The 25616-nt window shown below is 39.4% G+C and overlaps 2 protein-coding genes across 2 annotated transcripts; both read left to right on the top strand.

The window, feature by feature from the left end:
* The first annotated feature begins 760 nt into the window (after positions 1–760).
* On the top strand, positions 761–5648 carry LOC110046103 (uncharacterized). The gene is made up of 3 exons (XM_089298430.1): positions 761–1483; positions 2496–2721; positions 5354–5648. Exons 1-3 carry the CDS (start codon positions 938–940, stop codon positions 5602–5604), a joined length of 1023 nt encoding a protein of 340 aa, XP_089154556.1. The 5' UTR covers positions 761–937; the 3' UTR covers positions 5605–5648.
* A 17401-nt stretch (positions 5649–23049) lies between these two features.
* LOC149106686 (uncharacterized) lies at positions 23050–25191 on the top strand. Its single transcript, XM_089297376.1, has 3 exons — positions 23050–23633; positions 24203–24209; positions 24868–25191. The coding sequence occupies exons 1-3, from the start codon at positions 23167–23169 to the stop codon at positions 25153–25155; spliced, it is 762 nt and encodes a 253-aa protein (XP_089153502.1). The 5' UTR covers positions 23050–23166; the 3' UTR covers positions 25156–25191.
* Positions 25192–25616: the final 425 nt, after the last annotated feature.

Below are 25616 nucleotides of genomic sequence, written 5' to 3'. Positions count from 1 at the left end.
TCAATTACATCCAGAACCAAGAAAATACACTAATATATATTAGTTGCAAGATGAAGAGGTTTTTGTGCGTGGCCATTTAGGCTCCAACCATGATAATATAGGCACGAGTGTTTTACTGGAAAATATATCACTCGTATACCACATCAGGGACTCGGGTGGCGTACTTACCATATCCTTACTGGTGAAGATATCGATTACGTCACTGATATCATGTCTGACCCTTAAACGGTCCTTAAATTTGATGGTGTATGATCGAAACATCTTCGGGTCTTCCTCGAAAGTCTTTGGCAGTCTTCGGTAATCTTGGGTAATCTTCGGAAATATTCGTGTTTTGTTCGGAAACGTTCGTGTGGCCTTGGGACAATTTTTGGAGAATCTTCGGACATCTTCGGAAAGTGGTCGGAACAAAAAAGGCGTCAGAAAATAGTCCATAACCTCGTCATCAGTATGTCTATTTTAGGAACAAAATAATCCATGGTTGCCTCTAGATATGGAATATATCTTCGAGTGTTCAACTATGTATCTTACTCGTTCGCTGTGCACATTCGTGAGATATCAAGTTGAACACTCGAAGATATATTCCATATCTACGCGTGCCCATGTACTATCCTCTATTTTCTAGGAATGGAAAGTTTGCTTATGGCCTTACCATGCATAATTTGTTGGCCATGGCGTTTTTTCCATCTTCTTTTACTGTTTGGCGTAGATAGTTGCTGCTTCGTTTTCAATTAGCGGTCTTTCTGGAATGCCGAGCTCTTTAGAACATTGTGTAGCTTCTTACGCGACAGAGTAGATTTTCTTCATTTCAGTCGTAACTTTTTACTAATTGGAAGAGTGGACCATCTTTTCTTGTTAAATATGCATTAACCCCTATGGTAGTGGTTTTAACGGACAATTTGAGTTCAACTGTTATTATACAGCAATTAAAAACTTCTGTATGCTATGCAGACGACCAAGACAGAATTGGTATGCGTTCTCGTTATTCTCGAACACAATCACCTTTCTAAAACCAATTTTCTTACCGTTCACAGACTTTGCAGTTATCATGGCAGACCTCCGTAGCAAGCTCCAATCGGTTCTTATAAGAGTCGAGGACTTCCTGAAAAAGGGCACCGGAGAATTAACCGACGAAGCTGAAAAACGACTGGTAACACTCCGTGAAATGTCTGAAATCCTAGCAAGTATTATCGAAGTGAAAGGCCAAGTTAAGGCAGAGGCATTCCAGGGGAACCAGTACATAGTACACATACTGGGACTTTGCGACATTCTGCTTTTTGGACTTTACATTGAGTGTCTAACTCAACTCTCCAACCGGTCCAGCATGGTCAATGAAATGGAGAACAAACAGAAAGAGGACAAATCGAGCGCACTTTCTAAATTCATGCAAGAAAAGTACGATCAAGTCAAGTCCTACCAGGTAAAAGCCGAAGGGCAACTGAAGAAGATCGATGAAATGCTTTCTGAGCTGTTACCAAAGGTGAGAGTTTACTATCTGCTGCATGCGGCGTTTTTGCCGGTTTCACTGCCGTAAATAGTCTATTATTTACGTCTCAAATTCAGTCGACTTACCCTGAGATATTAAATTGGGAAACAATTCGCCCTGTGTACTTTATACCGGCCCGACTATTCCGGGGTTTAAACTTTCATCCGAAGTAAGCCTTTTTTTTTAGCCCAAGCGTGTATCTTCTGACAGACAACACTTTCTCAAAGTATTCCACAGCATTATAATGAATAAATAATAAAAATTAGGGTTTTGCATTTCTCTTCCGCCTCCTGACACTCTTAGAACTCTCCCTTCCCCGGCCCTTTCCCCTCCTACCTACTGAACCCCTCCCGCTCCCTATATTCTTCTGTGCTCCTGCACCCCTGTCCTAATATTGTTTAACCCATGAGCTACCTCTACGTAAAAAAAAAGAAAGAAAGGAAGAAAAAATGAATAAATTTCATTTGTTTATCCTCGGTAAGTGCTTTAGCTCAAGTGCTAGTGGGGCTGACCAGAACTAAGGTTTCACAAGGTGAAGCGACAGCTGAGAGCTGCAGGAGGCTTGCGATTGAGCTACTTACAAACGGGCCGACTTATTGATGTGAAGTATACATGAAATAATTCATATTTGAACTGCGGTTGTAGATAAAAGTGAAGAATGATCATCGCAGTAAATTTTCCAATTTAAGCAATTGGAAAGATGCGACTCTTGAAAGCTAAATCTTTGCTTTCCGTCTAAAACCTGTGAAAATTTCAGAGTCCTGGACATTCAGTCAATTTAAGACCGTTCCTCGGCTGGCGGCTGTTGGTCACATAATCAGATTGTGTTTGATACAAAACTCTCTCGATCAGTTTTTTCTTTAAGCCTGCAGTATGAGGTTACCAGTGATATTTGGTTTCCGTGGCTGACAAAGTGCTCTTGGGGCGTAATGTCAGTTTTACAAATTATGTCAGTGCTAAAACCCTAATTCAGTCTCGCAATGACAATTAGTTGTGTGACCTACAGGTAAAGAAGGCAAAAAGAAACAAATTCGAAATCCCAGATGAGGAGATCGCTGATTTGGAAATGGATAAAGAAGATATCGAGGATGAGTTACAGACATGCAAGAAGTACCTGGACAGTGCCGAGGAAATGCTCAGCAAGCTGGAGGAGGATATAAAATCAGAAACGTTCAAGTTTGGTGTCAAGGTGGTAGGAGCAGCGTCAGGAGTTGCGGCAGTAGTAGCTGTTGGTGGTGGTAAGTTAATAATTTTATCCTTTTGGATTCCAAATATTCATTCTAATAATTTTATAACAATGTAAAAATTCGTTAGCAATATGTACAAAAAGTTTTCATTCGATCAACGGAATTAATCAATACCGACTGGGAGAATAATCAGCGCATGCACCACATTATAGGGGCATTCTACTTTAGGAAAATTTCTTAATAAGTTTGACCTAACTTTCGAATATATTGATTCAACGGGCATATGATAGTTTCTTCATCGACTAAATACATAATTACATGAAATTTTCGTGCGTCAAATATCCGTCAGTGTTCCGAAATCGCAAAAATTTGATGAGCAAAAGCATACTGTGAAAATTGGCGGATAAAATCAGGTCCTTCGCTTGGCTAACCCACAGGGTACCTAGGCTCACGATGCAACAAGGGCTAACCACGTGCATAAGTTGCCCGATATTTCTCAAAAAGACTCTTGAAAAGTGCTGCGTGGCTCCGGAAAGTTTTGTTTGTTCATTTACTCGCAAAAATAGCTTGCGGGTCGAAACGTCGAAGCCTGGAAAGTTTGATTTTCGGACTACAACAAAGGAGTTTTTAGCCAAAGGAGTAAAATTTGAATCGCACGGTTCTAACTCTTCATTCTCGAAGATCTACATCTGATTCGGAAAGGTCGTATTAGGTCGTCGTTTTGGAAGTTTAGATCATTCTGAGCTAGTGGAAAAATTGTTAACACCAATGTCAATCAAACCTACAGTTTTGAAACTTTAAATAATTAAAATCTCCGTTATATGTGTGAAGTAGTTTTCCCGACCGGGTTCAACTGATGAAACAATTCGCCGCCAAATCATAGACTACGCCGTGATTATTACATGGCTTTGGCTTGTGGCCGATATATTGCGCGCTCTGATTGGCTAAGAGCGAGATCTGAGCGGTCATTATGCAGGCATAATGCCCACGGGCCGATTACGGATTATGCAAGTTAGGAAGAGCCCGGTTCTGAAAATTCAAGCGCATTGAAGCGATGAAAGCCGATTAAAATCAGTACGAGAATGTAAGTAGCTAAAAGTTTAGAGATATTTCTTTAATAAAATTTATACGGATGACTTACCAGCCGGTAACCTTGGCGGGCACTAGTGAAAAACAATCAAAGTTTGCCGAGTCTTAAGTAAAGCTAAAATCGCTAAGTGAAAAACACCACCGGCAGATCTGTCATGCATCCTGAGCAGACCACCACGAAGAAACTTATAAGTTATCATCTTAGTCACAGCAATTACCGAAGTATTGAACTCCGTCAGAGTTCTCATCAAACAGATTCCCTCGCTTTGACACAAGCAAGTGTAAATCAGCTTCCAGGATCATCAGATGTAAACAATCGGGCGGTTTCTGTCGGTAGCAGTGTTTCTGATAACTGCAGACGTTCACAAGGCCTGAAAAGTTCATCCATAAATCCCAGAATGAAGAAGGCGAAGTTATGTTGTCGAAAGCGAATGCGAAGATCAAGTTAAGCTTATTTTGAGCAGTGCATTCTGAAGCATTAGTATTTTCTTTCACCGAAAGACGGTTGGTTTGGACAATTTTGAAGCACTTGCTGTCTTTTCTATGTGTGTTGACGTTTCGCCACAAAAGTCGGAAAAACTCCCCCATCAACTTGTGGTACCACGATACTAAAATACGTTTTTGAGGCCGTCACAGTCACTTTTCCCGTAAAGAAATGAGTGTTTTTAACGGAATACGTCATACAGTGGTGAAGTTCACTGACTGGGTAGTTCTGCCCTGGGTTTGTTACGATGAATGAATCGGTAAACGCGCGCATCGCCGGATGTAAATTGACGACTTCCGCTCGAATGTTTTTTTTTCTTTATTGATGAGCCATATAATAAACAACTTAATAACCTCGACCGTTTGGTCGTTACGGGAAAATCTCAAACCTCGGCCTACCGTATTGACCTCGCTACGCTCGGTCAATACGGCAAGCCCTCAGTTTGAGATTTTCCCGTAACGACCTCACTAGTACTCTCGGTTATTAAGTAGTTAGTAATCCCTCTTTCGTGATTAGTCCTTTGATTGTGACCATGAATAAACCGCGAGAAAATTATGTCCGCGCGAAATCCTGGGCTTCCTGCCCTCAGTATTTCGCCCGGCCATTTTGTGCTTGAGGTTTCTTTCGCGTTGCGCACGACGGACTAAGCGAAAGAGGGACTGAATCGTAGTCTACCAAATCAAAGTGACATGACTGATTTATTTTTAAGCCAGCGCTAGCGTTTAGGTAAAAGTTAATTACAAAAATAATATAATATAGCCGGCTGTAAAGTTTCATAAAATTCCTTATAACATTGCCGCCGCCGCCGCTGCCGCCGCTTTTACCAGGGCCCAGTTGTTCGAAGGCTGAATAACGATATGCAGCGGATAAATCGCTATCCAGTGGATGTTAACAAAACAAACCGTGCTATCTGCTGGATAGTGATTAATCCGGAGGATAGCGTCGACCACCTCTGAACAACCCGGACCAGATGGTTACATCGTAAGACTAGGATCCCTACGGTTAGCCCCTCAGTTCCAAACTATCAATAAGCCTGGGCTCGCTTTTATATGTAATTGCTTATTTCTACCTTATCCCGACGTTCAGTTTCATTTAACATTATTTTCCTAGCTCGCTTTGCCACCAATGAAATTGCAAAGATTTGCCAATCCCTTGGTAGACGTGGGTCAGTAGCCGTGGGTGCGTTAGCAGCAGTATCTGTTGTCATTGGCCTTTGGAGTATTATAGATAAATACAAAACATCGTATAGAGACTATATTGACCCTTTGAAGGTGCAATTGCACGAGCTACAGACAAAATATGGTATAATGGAAAGAAAATTTAAGACAAGAGTGACCGATAGAATGAACGCGAAGAATTAAAGAATCATGAGATGTTCTCCAAATGACAAAAGGAATAAAAAACGAAAACGTGTTAAAACCATATTAAACATGATATGTATGCGCTTTCATGAAAATCACGAATTGGGACTTAGGAGATTTGTAATACTCTAGGAAAAACTAGCTATAGGGCTTTTTTACATTAGATGAAGATGTAGTCTCCATTGCTGAGCTCGAGTGGAACTGGGCCTTGTGCCATTAATTAAATTCGCGAACAGACCATCGCTAAGTCATTTTCTTACGAAAATCAATAGCCAGTAACGTTGAATTAGTTTGGATACGCACTGCAACACAATTACACTCCGACGTCATTGTTCTTCGAGGGACCTTGATCTAAGAAGAAGAGAAATTGAAATTGAATTCACACCAACAACGGTGAAGAATACATACATTTATACCATGCCATAGAAATTACAGCCAATCAGAATACAGGTAAGCCGTTGTATATTCGACGGTATCACACCTAACCTTCTCATCGTTCCCTGCGCGTATGTCGCATTTATTGTGTTGGCCACTGTATTTTTAATGGCATGGTATAAAATAGTTATACAACGCTCTTTCAAAAGGTCCGTGTGTATACGGAGAAAATACAAGTGACTTGTGGCATATTCCATGGTATACCACTCGAAAGCGTTTCATAACTAGTATGTATTCTGTTTCGCATAGTTTCATATAGAATCATTACTATAAAATAATTTTTTTTAAGTGAAATGGCATTGTCCCAGACAGAAGCTGGCCGTTTATCTCCAAGATAAGAATGTTTCGTGCAACAACTCAGTCGTAGTGAGGAGTGACTGTAGGAACGATAGTACAATCGGAGTATTTGCTCATTCATTTGAATTCTTTGACGCTGAATCCCATAGAGAACCTCATTTTACAGTTGACAGTAAAGAGCACCTGATTATTCAACGAGAAAATTTCACCGAATAATTTTTGGATATTGGTAAATTCTTCTACCTCATGTTAATGTTATGAGCGTCAGGTTCTCGTGGTTTTCAAAACGTTTTTCTAAATAATAAGTTTGATTTGCCGAATAACAACCATCTGTTTACCTGAACGTAGTGTGCACCCGAGTTTCAAGTTTTTTTCAAAGAAAGTATTTGGTTCAGTTCGGACGGGATTTCAAGTAGTTTTCGGGAGCTGGGTCTGTCTGTCTTGAAAATAAGATCGGATTTGCAAACCGAAAGTTAGGGGGCTTAAAAGCACGTGGTCGCTTATACTTTAGGGTTATGTGTATCTCAGTGTCAGGGAAAACATTGGATTTCTCTTTTTTTTTTCTTTTTAGTTATGCTATATACTTGTATAGTGGTAAATGTTAAAACAAATGTGCACATAATTCTGTTACAATAAAAAAGTCTTCATTTTAATCTCACTCTCTTTATCTAACGAAATTACTTTATTTTATAGTCCCGCTATTTGGGGCGGCATCAATTCCCCTGGCAGTCACCTTCTTGATGTGGAGAAGTTGGTTTCCTGAGAAAAAATATTATTTCAAGTTATTTTTGATTTTTCGTAATCACTCATGTTTAATGCAAGAAAGTGACCACATAAAACTGACATTAAAAGAGATTCGCTGTAAATTTGTTTGCTAGTGACTTTAGCTTTGCTTATAGCATAATCACAATTTCTGCATATGAAACACAATGATGGAACGTTTTACACGGAGTCGAGTGTAACATGCTTTTCAACTTTCGTCCGTTACTTCATTAGTTAAGCCTAGCTTGTTTTAACTCTTAGGAACCGTTCATTTTTAATCGATCGGAGGGGGGAATGGATGAGAAGTTAACAAAACCCCTATTTGGTTCCGATTTTTAGGAGCCTCTGCTCTCTATATCGCTAAAAAATTTAAATCTCCAATCCCCCAAGTCACGCGCCACATCATTTTGCTAAATTTACAGCTATACATGTGACACTGGGATGTACAGCAGTTTTTCAGAAGATCTTCTCAACAAAAGTTCAAGTTAACAGGTTCATTTACAAGTTTAACATCCAAACGCTCCTGAATTTGGCCTATTCCATGGAGATATTCGAATGCATTTGATAGTTACCAAGGGAACATTCTCACATACTATGTATGAAGAGTTTCTATTAATACAAATCTTCGGGTTAGAAAGTCAACTTCTCTAACACGATCTAACTTATTAATTGTCCGCTGACACCAATGTTAATGACCAAAGTTGAAGATGTTTTTCTAAAATGAGTATTTCTTAGTTTTCTCTATCCTAACCAACTTTAAGTAGTCTTTTTAGTTCATTTTTCTAAAGAGATAACAAAAAATGTCTCAATGGGTATTCCGCTCTCACTCATGTTGGGAGAAACTGCCTTGATAGGTACAAAATACACTCTTACAGAATCCTATGCGAAACATTCTACGAGCGCCCTAAAGAACTGATTTCAAGATTCAAGACCCCACATAGTAGCTAGCTAAAAACATTCAGAATCTCTTACTAAGAGAGAAAATGATTTTCTCACCCAGTTCCCCTCTCCAATAAATAATGAGCGTTTCCTGAGCATGCACTCCAGTTGAATAAACGTGCTACAGAATCTGGAAACAGCTGACGAAAAATATTTTCTGCTTTACAAACAAAGCTACCTGCTAAGGCAGAACTTCTGTTTTTCACCTTTTTGTCGGATGCAGAATAAAGATTAACAGTGTCAAAACCGTTACTCGGAGATGAAATCGGTTAAAACAAAAAGTAAACATGTGTTAACGAGTAAAAGAGAGGCTCTCCATGGGTACAAACGGACTTCCCTTCCATGTATTTCTTTTTTCCTTTTACAAGTTACTTTTTTTTTCGGCAGTTGCTATCTTCATTATCCTGTGAAGGATTTGTACATCGCCATTCCTCAGTCACTGCTTCGATACGACGTCCAGTGACGTACTTTCATTTAGAAACGTGACCGGATGCTTGTTGTTCCAGTGATCAATATTTAAACGTTACAAATTTGCTTAAATTGGTATCAATTGATGCGCACTGTTTTCATCCAAATCAGAGGCTAGACGCATGCAAACTCAGTTAACCGCCCTGGGACGGGGGGGGGGAGGGAGCGCAGGGGGGTGGTGCTCGATAGCCTTGGATAGTTGGATAGTTAAGTGAATTCAAAACTTTTCTTTGACTGCCAAATTGAAGGAGAATGTAGAATGAATCCAATTTAGCTGTCATTTGAAATGGTAATACCTTTCCAAAATCTGATAGTGTAAAACCATGAATCCCATTATATATTTAAATAACGCGGCTTTCCAAGGCTTTCCAAAAGACAGTCAACGTGTGTTTTGGTGATAAGGCGTACACAAAATCATTAACCTAAACATAACTGATTTGCAATATCGCCTGCAGTTTGTTGAACTTTTCCCCGACGTTTCGTAGATTACATGGTATTTTGGCTACGCTACTATTTGCAATCTCAGCATGAACTTCGTGATCGCTTTGCGTTTCGTTAAGGCAGTCATTGGAGAGCCGCTCTGTTATCTTGTTAACAGCTGTCACAGCTAGAATAGATAAATGATCGTTTCATCCAATACAATTAAAGCGGTCAATTGCGAACAGTTGACTGGTGGAATGGGGTGCACTAGGGCTCTAAATACCCGCTTCACGTCACGTTTGCTCTCAGTTCCCGCCCTAGATAGTGTAATGCAACTCAGTCACGAATTTTTCCTAGTTCTCACCTCTTCTGCCGTCTTGGGAACTCCGCGTTTCCCATTTCGGTTTTCCTTTCGGCCTCCTCCCGTAGATTCCTTTGTACATCCTTCTCCTTCACTCGATACTGTTCAGCTTGACCATATGTAGTTTGTAAATCTGCAAATCGCAGAATGTGGAGGGGAGAAACATGTCTGCTACATATTGTCCGCTTATGCTTGAATTGACTGGCCTAGTAGGGTACAAGTACAGTACAGTATGTGTTATTAATCCCATCCTCGAGATCAACTGCATGCTACATGCCAGGTACTTCTGTGATGTTTGCTTAAAAACTGCAAGTGTTTCTCTAACTGGAGTTAGTCGGTTGTTTTATGTCTTGTTGAGTTTTTTTAAAATAGATTCAATCCTGTTTAATTCCTGATATTTCAGCCGAAAGATTGAAGAGATTTCCTCTTGTAAGGGAAAGAATCTGTGTTTAGAACTTTACTTAAAGATTAGTAAGTAGTCCATTTAAGGACAGAAAATTGGTTTAATTCATGTAGCAAAAAGTGAGAGTTTTACTGATTTGTAGAAGACAGGATTTAAGTAGCGTTTTCTTAATATTCTTTCCATTACATTTACGATATACGATTTAATTGTGGGTTTTAAAACTGAGAGTTATTCTTGTTCGTACCTTAAGCTCTTGTTAAGGTTAATCTATTTTAGATTTCATGTTTAAGAATGTACAGTTTCAACCCTTTCAGTGCCAAGGATAATCTACGTCTCATTTCTCCTTAAGATATCGACACATTGTCAAATAGAAAGGTAACGAGAATGAAAAAGTCTCTGAATTAATTTTAAAGAAAGACTCGGCTATCAACTGTGAGAATTAAGATTAAAAAAAGGAAGCTATGAAAGGGTTGAAGAACTCTTGGCAGTGTAAAACTAGATAGTTAAAGAATAGGCGTATTATCGAAAGGCTGAATATACCAACAGCCTTATTGTAAGACCTAAAGGCTTAACTGAGAATATAGACATTTATTAAGAAACATTTATATTGTATTAGTATCATGTTATGTGGTTATATATTCAGAGGTTTAACCTTCAGTACGGTAATCTATGTAGCCTGTTTTTCAACTGCTTTTAGTTTGTAAGAAAATGCTTGGCTTTAATTAAAAGAAAGGTTCAGTTGAGCATAATTTTTCAGATGTCTTCTTTTTCTGCGCTTTACGTCTATTGGCTGTGGGGAGTGTTGGAGGAGCCATGACCTAATGATTAGTGCGCTGGACTCTGCATCAAAGGTCCGGCTTTGAGCTTTACCGGTTCTCACTGTATTGTGTTCTTGAATAAAAGAGACTTTATTTTCACAGTGCCTCTCTCCACCCAGGGGTATAAATGGGTAACAGCGATCCGTGGAGGCAACCTGACAGAATGCCAAGGAGCACCCTGCAATTTACTAATATGCATCTTATCCAGGGTAGCGATTACATTGATTAATCATTTGAACTTCTTTTGATCGGGTGCGCTCAAAAAACAGTTCCAGTTGAAGCCAGGCAAATGTGATAATCTTTTCATAAAACGATGATAATGGCGTGTTGTGGCCTTCTCCAGTCCAAATGAAAATTGTCGACGTATTTCTGTTTTTTCGATGTATACCTACAGTCAAAGTAAAATTTTTAATTTTCTAGCAGTAATAAAGTTTGATATTTAGCAAGTAACAACTTTCCCGTCGCTTCAGACCATTCACGTTCCACTTTAGGTTACGTTACAATTTGACCTTTAGAGAACTTTCTCAGTCTTATATTTCATTTATGATCCAGTTCGTAATCTTTTGATGCGCTTAACATAACACATTACATAACATAACATTACATAACATAACATCAGTTAAGAAACAAACACATTCCTCTTGTCTATTAAAACATCTTGCCGGTTAATGTAGTTTCGATTCCGGGAAATTTTTCAGTGCCCTTTGGATCTCGTATCGAGGATGTGTGCATTTACAAATGAATGTGCTTTGTTCTCGGCTTGAGGTACACGTTTCATGTCACGCGCTAACTACATAGTGTTTCTAAAAAGGTTACAAGCGAATTCCCGGAGGAAGGGGTACTACCTTAGCTGGGCTAAATAGGTATGTCCGGCCTCAAAGAATATGACTTTTTAGCCGTGTTGGTCATAAATAGGGTATCGATTTTGGCCATTTTGGGGTCAAACAGGTTATGGTTTTTGCAGCCTGGTCTTGAATTCGGCATACATCTGAACTAGGACAAGACAGGTCTGAAACAGCGTGTTGATTTAATGGCCCGGTCTTCAATATAGGATATTAAATTGCTGGCCAGGTCATAAATAGGGTAAGAAAAATCACAGACAGGGAAATTATTTTTGGAAGCGAACCGCACACCCCAACCCAATTTTTCTGGAAGTTAAACAACGTCCCCCCCCCCCCCCCCCCCCCCACTCCTTCCCAGGGAGTAAATGAAACTGGTTTGATCCATGCTATCAAGCGAGTGAGTATATAGCCGGGCAGATAGCTCAAGCAATGAAATGTTTCCAGTAGACTTTGAGCATTTAGCCTTTTTTATGTGTCCAGCAGCGCAAGTGTACCGTCTTCGGTAAATTAAACCCTTTTCTTTTCGACTTTTAAACAGATTTCCCAAGAAAACCGGACACCAAGAAACTTAATTTACCTCTTACACTTCTCGGAAGCAATTGATGGCTATCAAAGGTTCTTTTCGTGTTTAATGAATGTTTTGTTGACTAAACGACCCACTGATCGTGGGCTTCCTCAGAGTTGTATGACATCTGTAGTTATCTGTCTGAAGCGTACTTTACTTTCTAGCAGACGATTAGTAAGAGCAATCCTTGCCAAGCGCCGGGTCAAATTAAGTGGGACATTGTGTTCATAAACTATAAAACCTCGAGAGAAACTCGAGAATGCCATCAGATCTTTTATCATCGCTGGCCTTGATCTTACCGGCGAGGCCAAAATTAAACTCGGCATAACTATAACATTTAACTCGGTGAAACTTAACGAGAGATAATAGTATTGCGCCGATTTAACCCGTGTTTACAACATGGTTGCGTGATGAGTTGATTCCTTTCTCTCATTGAAAACCTTTAACAAGGTGACGCTCAAGTCTCTCAATCAATGTGTTTTAAAATTAGACAGTTTCACGGCTTCGTGGATCATATATTGCACGTAACCGGCCGTCATCTCCGATACACAAGTGATATGGGTACTAGTGTACAAATCGTGCGTGACAACTGAATGGACTAATTAACCCAAATTTAGAATGCTTGCCCCTCGCAACTTATTGTTTCTCGGAAACTATCTACATAATCTAAAGTTTCACAAGTTATACCCCCTGCCAAAATCATTACTTCACTAATGACATGACAGGTCACTTAAACACACATCTTGACATGATAGAGCCCTTACAATGTGGTCAAACCTGTTTGACATGTTCAGGATAATTCTAGTTTAATTGATTGGCAAGGAAAGAATGGGTGTTGGCTGAGAGATATGCGCAATCGTGTCGTGAAACTCGAACAGTTTGGCAAACAGACTTCCCCAGCTAGAGGAGAAAATCAGAGTGAACTTTACGCAGTCTTTGTCGTCAGCCCTTAACAACTCTCAAATTGTTGTCATACAGTGTTACCTGTTCTGGTGAATCAGTCTTGAGTAAAGGTGAGAGAGTTGGCGAGTTTTGTGTGATCCCGCAGACCCAGCCGATAGATCAATAGCACCCCGCGCTTTTTATGTATGCCAGAAGACGCAATGGTTCCAAGAACATTAAATTTCACTTTGTTGACCTAGCTGTACAAGTAGACCACTATAAAGCCCGAGATACATTTCGGTCTGCTTTACTTATTTGCTCATCCACGTCTTTAGGATGTGAGCAATAATTTAAATGTTAAACATGTCCAAGTTCCCTTTCATGTCGTTATTTCAAAGTAATGTACGATTGCTATCGAATGTGTTTCTTGGAATGAACAAGCTAAGCACTTTGTGTTCAGCTTTGCATGCTTTGTTTGTGATTTGATTTCTAACGTCAGTTAATACATGCAGGCCTCAATAATCACAGAGAAGCATCGCTACATATAAGCTTCAAGTCAAAGGAAATCCATTCGTTTTAATCCGAGGCTTGTGTAGTGTAGAGAAGTATAGCGATCAAACCTCTGACGGTCATTTTCTTCTGACTGACGCGTTCCATCGTTTCTGTCGTAGTTACGAACTTTTACGATACATGATCCGCGTTTTCTCTTATTCTAATAATGAACTATGAATTGATAGAGAAATGGAGCAAACACTCCCTCAGGCTCGCCAAGAGAGGTAAACTCGGGAAATACACTTCTTGAGGATGGCTTGTTAAGCTCAAAGTTCCAACTGGAGGGAATTCATTTAGTAGGTAGTTTTCTAGGAATTGGAAATAGACTCATTCATACCTACAGACCTCAGTAACCAGGGAAATACACCGCTCTAATAAGGTCCAAGGTAGGGAAGTCCATTCGGTTTTGTGCGCTGTGTATTGTCGCGATCAAAGCAGTAAGAGGACAATTTCCAACTGTGACGACTACTTACGCGATCCATCGTTTCGGTCTTAGTTGAAAATTTGGATTACTTTTTGTCCGTGTTTCGACTTCTGATAATGAACTATTAATCAATAGGGAAATGACGCAAACAATCTTGCTCAGACAGGCAAACTCGGAAAATAAAGGATAGCTTTTTAAGCTCAAACTCAGTCAGAATTAGAGGGATTTCATTATTTACTTTTCTAGGAATTTGAAATCGACTCAAAGGTAATAAATACGTCATGTGAAGGTCGAGTAATATTTTCACATCAGTGGTACTCGCTATTTTCAGAGTAAAGCAAATGACCTTACATTAAACTTGCACTTTCTATAAAACCGACAGTGAAGAATAATCATGAACTGCAGACGAATTGTAATCAGTGCACTCTTTCAGCTAAAACAAGCGGGATTTAGCCCGTTGTCGAAAGATCACAGACTGAGGAGAACCTCTTAGTCTTCCCTTGTTTTGATACTAGTGCAAGAAGTATTATCATCCGTTCTGGTCAGTTCAGTTATGTTTAGTTCAGAGTTTAAAAGATGACCGTACACTGTGGTTAACACAAAATTAAACAGAAAAAGAGACACCGGTACATCTGCTGATAGCTTTATTATCTTTTTCCGGGAAATCATCTGGAATGTAATTTAACCCCAGATCGTAAAGACACGCTTCTGTGTTTGGGATCGTTCACGTTCAATCGAGATTCCAAGAACGGCTGATACTAAACAAGACATTAGACTAGAATAATGTAATACCCTGGATGTCAGCAACGTTTCAGCACGAGAGAATCGCTCTGTTTTTGTATGCTGCTTACACAAAAACATCCTGAAGCCCTCATGACCACTTTGCTTCGACTAGTCATGTTTCCTCAGCTCTCACCGCGTGTCATTTTCGAAGAATCCGTGATCACTTCGCTTCTGTAAGATCTTCTAATGTTCTGGTGAATCAGTCTGGAGTAAAGGTGAGTTAGTGAGTTTTGTGCGATGCCGCAGATCTAGCCGATATGTCATTAGCACTCTGTGCTTTTTATGCATGCATGCTACAAGATGCAATGGTTCCAAGAACGTTAACTTTCATTTTGTTCACCTAACTGTGCAAGTAGACCACTATAAAGACCGAGATCTATTTCGGCCTGCTTTACTTATTTGCCCATCCACGTGTTTAGGAAGTCGACAATAATTTAAATGTTAAACATCTTCAATTTCGCTTTCATGTCATATAGTGCAAGATTGCTATTGAATGTTTTTCTTGGACTGAAAAATCTAAGCACTTTGTGTTCAGCTTTGTATGCTTTATTTTATATTTGCTTCCTAAAGTCAGTTGATACATACACTCCTCAATAATTACAAAAGAACATCGCTTCGACCATATTAGCTTCAAGTTGAGGAAATATATTCGTTTTAATCCGAGGCTTGTGTAGGCGTAGCGATTAAAGCTCAAGCGACCATTTCCTTTTGACTGACGCGTTCCATCGTTTCTGTCCTAGTTAAGGACTTATCACAATGTGGTCAGTGTTCTTTCGGATTTTAATAATGAACTATGAATTGATAGAGAACTTGAATGGAGCAAACACTGGTTAGACTCGCCGAGAGAGGTAAATTCGGGAAATACACTTCTTGGGGATGGCTCATTGTACGTAGTTTTCTAGGAATTTAAAATAGACTCGAGGGCTCTCATTGTACTTCATTTTCCTAATAAAGTCAATTCATACCTACAGATCTCAGTTATCAGGGAAATACGCCGCTCTAATTAGTTTGAAAGTGGTGAAGTCTATTCTGTTTTGTCCGGTGGCTGTGTATTGTACTGATCAAAGCAGTAAGACGACAATTTCTAAGTGTGGCGACTACTGACGCCTTCCATCGTTTCGGTCCTGGTTGAGAGTTTAGAATAATTCTAGTTTGTGATTCTACTTTTAAAAATGAACTATTAATCGATAGAGAAATGAAGCAAACAGACTAGCTAAGAGAGGTCAACTAGGAAAACAAAGGATGGCTTTTTAAGCTCAAGCTCGGTCAGAACTAAAAGACTGATTTGCTCATGTCATTTCTAGAGATTTGAAATGGAGTCAAGGGTACAAATACGTTATGTGTAAGTCGAGTGATATTTTTATATCAGATATGCTCGCTATTCTCAGGTTAAAGCAAATTACCTTACATCAAACTTAAATGAACAGTAAACAATGCATTACTTCAGTTCGGCTAAAACACTGTTTTAGAAGTGGGATTTATCTCGACGTCGACAGTGAAAGATCGTTGAGGAGAACCTCTTATAGTCCGGCGTCCCTTTTTTTGATACTAGTGCAAAAAGTATTATCATCCGTTCTGATCAGCTGGGTTATGTTTAGTTTAGAGTAAAAAAAATGACCTTCGTTAACACAAAATTAAACAGAAAAAGGGACACCAGTTCATCTGCTGATATCTTTTCGCTTTGTTACCGGGAAATCGTTTGGAATGTAGTCTAACCCCAGATAGATCGTGGAGACATGCTTCTGTGTTTGGAATCGTCATTTCGAGATTCCCAGAACTGCTGACACTAAAACAAAACATTAGACTAGATGAATGTAATACCCTCGTTGTCAGCAACGTTTGTGCATGAGGGAATCGCTCAGTATTTGTATGCTGCTAACACAAAAACATCCTGAAGCTCTGAAGTCCATTTTGCTCTGACCAGTCATGTTTCGTCAGCTCTCACAGCGTGTCATTTTCAAAGAATCTGTGATCACTTCGGTTCTATAAGATCTTTTAATGTTATATCAAATTAATTTTAAAGATTTAAAAATCAACGATTAAGAACCACTATTAGATCACTGAACGGAGGTGGCATAAATAAACGGCTCTATGGGTTGCGGGTGTGAATTCTTATATGAAATCTTAAAATTTGATTTCAGAGTTTTCTAGGAATTTGAAGCAGACCTAGGGGTCAGCCTTTACTAGCCGCCGTGTCGATTAATATTTCTCTTTCTACGTTTGCTATCTTCACTGAGTCATCTCATATTTATTTTACATGCACGTATACATGAACTAACACTTGGTGATAAGTGCAGTGAAATAATTTCAAGAAATACAAAGATTTACACTTTACGGAGTGCATTACTGAACAACGAGAAGGTCGCGCCTGTACGAGATTGTGAACTGTGAATTGTGAGTATTTAGCTTCATTTTTTCTTTATCGATACTCACGCAGGATCGCCGAATGATGCTTCAAGCACGGGGTCTCAGTACTTGTAAAACCTGAGAGTTTCCAGCACTTTCAGTCTAAACGCTAGACTTCCCACCTGTCGAACTTCGCTTCAGTTCATCTCCCTCGAACGAACGAGAGCGCAATCCTCGAGAGACTAAGTCGTGACCGCGAGCGACGTACGGCGAAAGCAACTGAAGCCAGGGAAGTATTACTGGAGAGGAATTTTAGAAACTCTTACTGAACCCGTACAATAAAATCAGTACAAAACAATTGATGTGTCTGAGCGGTCAACTAAAAATTGCGATTGGAAAGTGTTTACTAGTTACAACCGTTTGACTGCGCAGTTGGCCGCTATTACAAAGGAACTGGTAATTTCAGCCGGACATTTAGTGAAGTCGCTTGGGGAAAAATACATGGGCGCGCGTAGATATGGAATTTCTCTTCGAGTGTTCAACTCGACATCTCACTCGTTCGCTGTACTCACTCCTGAGATATCAAGTTGAACACGAGAAGAGAAATTCCATATCTTCAAGCAACCATGCATTATTTTGTTTATTATATTTATTATATAAACATACTAATGACCACGTTTTTGACGATTTTCCGAAGATTTCCGACCACTTTCAGAAGATTTACGAAGATTGTAAAATTGTACCGAAGGCCAGACAAACGTTTCCGAAAATTTTCGAAAATTTCCGAACATTTTCCGAAGATGACCGAAGATTGCCGAAGACGACCGAAGAAGATCCGAAGATCTTCAATCGTACACCAACAGATTTAAGTGTAAGAGGGAAAAAGGAAAAATGTTATCAAAAATGATATCTTCACATGTGATGATATCATATCGTTTTTATCAATTTGACACCACTCGGTATTTCACTGGTGTTTATATAATAAATTTATATTACTCCATTAATAGAGAATGCAGGGCAGTACGATTTAAGTCACTGAAAAGTTCGATATTTCCACCTCTTTCAATGGAATGTTACCAAACAAACAATAAAACAGGGGAAGTCCCCTTGTGGCTTTCAGATTGATTTGAATTGTGGTGCGCTCAACCGAGGGGCAGACAAAGTGTAGAAGGAACTTCATTGGAACTCCGTCGATCAAGGGAGAAAAGCATACTGAAGGAGGGAACAGTCCCATAAGCTTTGCCGCCTCAATTATACTTTTAATAAACTTGGAAACTTCTCATCATGATAAAATATACAAAGAGTACCAAAAAATTTGTGTTCTTAACTGAGCAAAAAGCAGTGCAAGAGGCCGAAAAATCTTAATTCGACGATACGAATTGATATGCAACCTGACAGTGCTGTAGGGTGGATAAATATTAACCTATTGATAGACCCCACGGACAACTTACCACAATGGCTTATGTTGTTATTCCTCTACACATTTCACCGCCTCTTTATAAAATTAGGTCGTCATAAAAGACCAAAATTTAATTTCTTTCCACTTCCGCCGGAAATAGACGGCAAAAATTGCTTCTCATTTTAAGAACCGCGCTCGCTTGAGGCCGCGCGGTTACTTAGTTAAATAAATCCTATAGAAGGATATATATATATATATATATATATATATATATATATATATATATATATATATATATATATATATATATATATATACAAGTTAAGTAGTCTCTCGAGCCAAAAGCGCATCTCTGCCCCCAGGAGGATCACAAATGGATTCACACTCCAAGCTTCGGTTAAATGTAATTAGTTAGTGAAGTTAATGAAGGAACCGAGGACGGACAACTTCTGAATGACATTTTCATTGGAAGAAAAACTTTTTATGCCCTGAGCGGGATATGAACCCACGTCCCCCTGATTAACGGTCGATCAGTTTCTTATTGTTTTTGCTTGTTTGGCGTGTTTGCAAAAGTTTTTGAGAGGAAACTCTGACGCGCACAAGTAGCTAATTTGCATAATGCATAATTTGTCAATATAAAATTTTGACAAAGTATTTTTTCGCGATCCTTTTTGCTGAGATGATGCGACAATTTTTGCGGGACATACCTGCGACACTGTCTCACATCATTCAAATTTGAGCAGCTTATGACGAAAATACTTAAGTTATATTCCAACAGACAAAAAAGTATTGAGGTGTGGGTCAAAAGCATAAAAAAGCCTTTAAAAATACGCCACTGGTGGCTCAAAAATAAAGAGAGAAAATTTGATTTCCGGTTCGTAGAGAGGAAATTTAATTTTTGGGAGCCATTAATCGCACCGGAAGCGTGGAAGGAGCGTTCGTGCCAGTCCTTCTCCGCATCCCACATTGGATGGAGAGCGGACTGCCCGTTTCACCGCCCGGCCCTGGCTCAATTGCGAGTTGTCTCCCCTTTTCGTCGTGGGAATAACGTTGCGCTCACTCGCTCCGTTCACGTGGAATAACAGCAAAGGAGAGATTGTTTGGTCGTAAAATGAAGTAGTTTGGTTGCAAAATGGGGCTGCCATTGCGCCTACACAATTGAAAATTCTGACAATGGCAATCAAAAAGTAACTTCAGAATGTGATGTTTCTTTTTAACAAAAATCACCTAAAATCATTTCATCGTGCAATTTGTTTCTAGTTTCACATTGCTATAGGTCTGTGGAGCCGATTTACCCAAAAAAGGAGCTTTTTAGACTACCGTAACGATGATGTGCTCTGCATTAACGAGGAAATACGCAGAAAGAACTTCGGAAAGTAAAACAAGTTTAGACGTATAAAAATCAAATAACAGATAGAGAGATTCTGAAGACTACCAAAGCTTTGTTAGTGAGGGCTTTTATTTCGGTTTTCGGTTTCGGAAGAAATTTCTTCTGGTTTTCGGCAATTTTTTGCGTGGTTTTTCGGTTTCTAATAGGCCCCTACGACCCCCCTCGTTGAGCTTTGAATTTTAGAGACATGTTAATGAAAGGCGCAGTAAATCAGTTTTATTTTCCCGATACCATAAGCTTACAAGCAGAACAGCAAAAAATTCAAGACTGATCTAAATGACCCAGTGTAATGAAAAACAGATCCGGTTTCCAGTCCTGCAACAAGTAGACAAACAACCTACACAAGCTTTAAAATCACTTCCCATTCAGAATAAATGAAAAATACGGGAGAATTCCTAGTTTATCAGTTTGGTGTAGTTCACCGCCAAATAAAACGGGCTGTTATCTGATTTCATTTGCCACTGGCCTTTTGGAATCATAAAGGTGATAGGCTTCTACAGGATCTCTGTCACTGTGTGGGACAGAAAACATTTTCGAGTTAAGTGCGCGAATATCTTTGGGTTCGGCGCCGATTCTTGTTTTTGTTTGTCTCTCGGTATATTCGAGAAATTCAGCTCCATCCGTTGTGGCTTTTGGTTAAACGTCACCCCAGTTCATATCTCTGTGCTCTTGGCAACCTTCCAGGCCAAAGTGCTGGGTGTTGTTCAGCCATGAAGTGCTTAATAAGGACTCCCGAGACGAAAGACATGAAAGGTTTTTGCTGTAAAGAATGTCCACCTCATTGTCAGTCAGAGCACGGGCCGCTTTCGTCTTGTTTCCTTGGCCAGCTTTTTTCAATTCCTTCTGCTTCGCAACTAGTGTTTCTCTTGTTTTTCTAAACTTCTGTCCATCTGTGATGGTTAGTGGGATATCCCTTCTTTCGTACATAGCGATGGAAGTGGAGATAACCGACCTTAGTGTTAGTTCATATTCTCCACTGATGCGCACAGACCTTCATCGAGTTTTTTCGCTCTCAAGTTTTACTTGAAATCTCTTTATCTATTTCTTTCGTTCTCAAAAAGTCTTTGAGCAAGTAGACGTTCCTGTTTGTTTTACTCAAAGTGTTTTTATTAGATTGCCTCTCGATAAAATCCGTCTAAATCCAGAGAAACAAAACGGGAAGCCAAAGCCATATTTTCGAAACACAAACTTCCAAAAACTTCCAGCGGGCGCTTATTTGAACTGACAGCGCTTCTTGGAGGCCAGTTGAGTGCTTTGCTTTGATTGGCTAAGTGATTCTGAGTGATTCTGAGTGAGTCTGTTTACGCATCATGGACTTCTTATTGCTCTATTTTTAAAACACAAAATGAGTAAACCAGAAATTTCTATTTTAAGTCCACCTTCGCGGGTGACCTTTCGGAAAAAATTCGTACGCACGCCAAAGCTTAATAAATGTAGTTTATGATAAAAAATACAATTTAAGCGAGTTTTTATTTTAGAAAGTGTCAAGAGCCGGTAAGGCGTGAAACGACCGAGGGTTCTTCTACTTGAATTTATCGGCTATGGGATGCCGCAACACAAGCAAAATGACTGCACAATCTTATTCACAAGGCATCAATCAACAAAAGTGCATTAGGCTTTTTCGATATTCTGATTGGTTGTGTAGATATCCGCATCTGAAGTTGGAGAAGATCAAAATATGCAAGACGTGTTGCGCAAATGGACGCCTCGGGAAAAATTTGTTAAATATCAAAATTTCCCGACATACTTTCGTTTGTCATTATTCCTGGAATGTTTTGGCGAATTTTACGAAAATCTGTCAAATCTGCATACCCTATAAATTCGCTCAAAGTGGATGTATCACTCGCGAAATCAAATGCGAGAATTTTTTTTAATAGCTCCTTAAAATGCCTATGAAGTAAAAAATAATTGCTGCTGATCTGAAAGGCTTTTCAAAGGAAAGACGAGTGGCGTTTTTTTTTTTGCAATATCTTTTTTCGTTTTAGAGATATTTACGTTTTTGTATTATGAGTGATGACGTCATAGGTGGTTCCACTAAAACAGTTCAACACTCAATCAAGACTATCTCTAGAAATATTAAAGCAGTGTTCTTTACACTTGTCACCAGAAATGTACATCACAAAAGAAACAAAATGACACCCGTCGTGCCGTCGCCATGACCACAGTTATGCCGCTGGTCCTGTTTTAATTAAAACTAACATTACCAGATTTTATCTTAAACAAGGATCATCCACTCCCAACAATCTAATGGGGAGAATTAAGACAATATAGGAAACGTGTGTTCCGAGCAAGACCCTCTGTCCCTTTTCGGAGGGTTGCAAATTTGCATATTTGGTTTTTCCACAGAAAGAGCCTGGAGCCAAAAGTGTTGCCATGGCAACAAGAAGGTGTCTTTCTGTTTCTTTTGTGATGCACATTTGTGGTGCCAAGTTTGAAGAACACTGCTCCAATATTTCTAGAGATATTCTTGACTCAGTGTTTTACTGTTCAAGTGGAACCACCTATGACGTCATCACTTTCCTCATTTGCATAATGCAGCAACGTAAATATCTTTAGAACGAAAAAAGATATTCCAAAATGGGAAACGCCATTCTTCTTTACTTTGAAAAGCCTTTCAAATAAGCAGCAATTATTTTTTTACTTCATAGGCAATGAAAGGTTCGTAAACAACTCGCGCCACGCCAGGAGATTATCTCGCCTTATGAAACCGCAAGCCAATGGAACTACAGGACCTCCTAAAGTCAATGACAATGGATCAGGATTTCCCGGGAAAAGCATCGCATTGCAACACGTTTTCTATCTCGCTGTTTCGTTGAAGACAAAGACACTAACATAGGCAGATTAGCCAAAGGCCAAAAAACAACCCACGGCAAGACAAGTAAAGTCAGCAAATGTACTGATAACTACGACAAAGAATGAAAATACCGACAGCTCAGGCTTCAAGAGCCTTTGCGGCTTTCAGAAAGGTGTTTTGTTTTCTTTCCTACACAGAAATGGGTCCTTTTTTCTTCTTTGGGCTTGTTTGTTTCTTTTCCTCGGTCCATGGAGGTTTTTCTGTTTGGAATTTTCCACTTGAAAGCAAGCGCAAAGGGCTTCTATTTGCAAATTTTGTCAAATGCGTGATATAAACAATACCAAATAACATGAAATACGAGCTCCAAGATAAGCGTTTGCCGCGAAAATTTTCCCTGGCAGTTTCGTTTCTTTACGAAATTATAACACCTTCCTAGTTATTGACTTTATTTGAAAACACGTTTTTTCCAAATTACTCGGCCTGAGATTTTTCATATTTTTCTTTTGTAAACATTAGATAAAACGACTGACTCAAATTTTGTCAAATAAAAGAAAAAACCTATTTTTTGTGCCCTTGAAAGTGGGAAGTAACCTTAAGGAAAGTGGGCAAGTTATAATCACTTTTAAAAGCAGGGGTTTAATCTTTTTTTTTTTTTTTTTGCAGGCAGCAAGTACAGAAAAACATGGAAACCTCGTATGATGGTATTTTGAAGTCTATTAAGACCTACATGGAACAAAATGGTGCAAAAGAAGTCGAAGGAGAACTGAATAAAGTGCGTGAAATTGAGCAGCATCTACAAGCCATTGATCGGATGATCCATGATCAGGAGCAGAGAGTTGAGGACAACAGTCAAGGTTTAGAGGCTGTTCGAGATGCGTGCAAATCTGTGGCGTATGGCGACTACCTTCCAGCGAAAGCCGGAGCTGCTGCCTTGAGTGATTTGGTCAACAACATGAATATTGAGAACTTTCCAGAAACAATACGACCAAAAGGCATTGAGATTAAAGGCTACGTTGCCGAAATTTGCGTGCAATTAGAGAGGGTCAACAATGTGGTGAACGAGCTTGCCAAAAAGGTAAGTCAGTCGGTCAGTCAGTCAGTGGGCAGTCAGTCAGTCAATCAGTCAGTCAGTCAGTCAGTTAGACGAAGGTGAAGAGGAGACTGAATCGGAAAAGACTAGAACAGTTTTCCAGGTGTAAGGTAAAGTCTGCTTCCGAGCCAAGTGGCCCATCAGACCGAAGCTTATCCCGGTTTCTGTAGCATCAAGTGACTAGGAGTATTTCTACTCCCCCTTGTATAGGACGCTAGTCCATCGCAGGGTTAACCCAGCATTAAGTTCGCCGGTAGCCATTTATACACCTGGGTGGAGAGAGGCACTGTGAGAGTAAAGTGTCTTGCCCAAGAACACAACACAATGTCCCCGGCCAGCGCTTGAGCCCAGACCGCTCGATCCGGAGACGAGCGCACTAATCATGAGGCCACCGCGCAGGTGAAGTGCTCATAAAATTTATTGTTTATCGAATGTCGCGCTTCTGTATGATGAAATTTTCCGAGTTTTGTTCGTCGCCAAGTTCCTAATCACGGACCAGACAAGTGATAAGCTCGATGAAAACAAGATATTTATATTTCTATTTCTCTTATATTCAATGTACTTTCAAAACTATTTTGTATCATTCTTGGTGAGATCTATATCTAATTTATCTTTTTCTTTTTCTCAGCATGAAGGTTAAGTAGCTTCCCAGTCAGCTAAATGCTTTAACTCTCACATTTCCAGCGAGTGGCGAAATAAATGAGTTTCAAACCAGCCTTTTTTGTGTTAAACTGACATTGAATAGTACCGTAGAATGAATGTTACCCGATCTGGCCATAAGGTTAGATCTTAACTGGATCGTGTGCACCTAGTTTTGATTGATGAAAACGAGATATTTATATTTCTGTAGCTTACATTTCACTTTTGAAAGTATTTCCTTTCTTCTTAATGAGATCCAGATATAATAAAGTAAAGTTAGATTTTCGCTTTTTAAGTACTTGTTTTTAAACGAGTTAAAACTTTTATTCAGAAATGGAACAAGCTAACAAATGATATTAGAACTAAAGTAGGCACTGATGAAGTAAACAACAAAATTTAATCGCTTAACTTTGACTGATGTCGGAATTTATTGTGATTTGATTCTTTGGATTTGCAGATTTTTAGATTTTTAGTTCTCTGCGTTTATAGTAAGCTCGATTTCCGCCGCTTTCTCGAGCCCGGGCTACGTTCCTCCCCGAGAGTACGTTTATAGGTCTTCATAGTTTTATACCATCAATTATTGTACATTTTTAGTTTTAATTTTTAGGATATACTAGGGCCGTGGATTACCGGTAAACTAGCTGATTAGCTAAGCGTAACTCCACGTTAAATAAAGTATCCTATCTTATCTTTTATCTTATTCAGTTGAAGGGATTTGAGGAGAAACAATACAACATCTCTGAAGCGGAGAAGAGAGACATGAAAATGACGACCGTGCAGGTTGAATTTGATTTAAAGATATGCGGAGATATTCAAATGCGAGCAGCAGACGCCCTAAAAGAACTCGACTCGGACACGACCTCTTATAATCAAAGGCAGAAGAAGGCAGCTTGGATTAAAGGTACATGTGCTGCTGTGGCTGGTGTTGGAGGTGAGCACTGAGTTAACCGTTAATTCAGCTCTAGCGTGCATCATCGAATTACGATGCACTTTGAAAGTTTGGAGAGCACGAAAGAAGTAAAAGGGTGCAACTTACCGAGCGCATCATTACTCGATGATCATGATGCAAAGCAAAGACCATGAATCAGTGGTTTTATAAAATTGCCAGCCGAAAATAAATTCCTATCGTGAAGGGAAGTTAGCTCGTTGCTCGTGCAATGAGCGAGCGCCATACATTGGATTATGTTGCACTCTTACCTATACTGAGTTTGATAGCGACTTTTAGTGTAGCTGCGCCTACACTGTGGAACGCGTTCCCAGCAAGTCTGCGTAATATTGATTCTATTTTAGCTTTTAAATCTTGTCTTTAAACATATATTTTTAAGTTAGCTTTTAGCCTTAAGCGCTTAAATTACTTTGTTATTGTTAAATTTGGTTTATGTACATGTTTAGTATATTTTAAT

The sequence above is a fragment of the Orbicella faveolata genome, unplaced genomic scaffold, assembly GCF_042242905.1.
Source record: "Orbicella faveolata isolate gen_17 unplaced genomic scaffold, um_ofav_v1 contig_3, whole genome shotgun sequence".
Lineage (NCBI taxonomy): Eukaryota > Metazoa > Cnidaria > Anthozoa > Scleractinia > Merulinidae > Orbicella > Orbicella faveolata.
The sequence above is the reverse complement of the archived record's forward strand: the minus strand, read 5'-3'. Positions and strand labels throughout refer to the sequence as shown.

Bases quoted from the DNA above. Each gene is read 5' to 3' on its own strand.
- LOC110046103 (XM_089298430.1), top strand. From the start codon at position 938: ATGCTATGCAGACGACCAAGACAGAATTGGTATGCGTTCTCGTTATTC. The intron at 1,484-2,495 runs GTTTACTATCTG...CTACAGGTAAAG, and splicing joins AGCTGTTACCAAAGGTGAGA to AAGGCAAAAAGAAACAAATT. The intron at 2,722-5,353 runs GTAAGTTAATAA...TTATTTTCCTAG, and splicing joins AGTAGTAGCTGTTGGTGGTG to CTCGCTTTGCCACCAATGAA.
- LOC149106686 (XM_089297376.1), top strand. From the start codon at position 23,167: ATGGAAACCTCGTATGATGGTATTTTGAAGTCTATTAAGACCTACATG.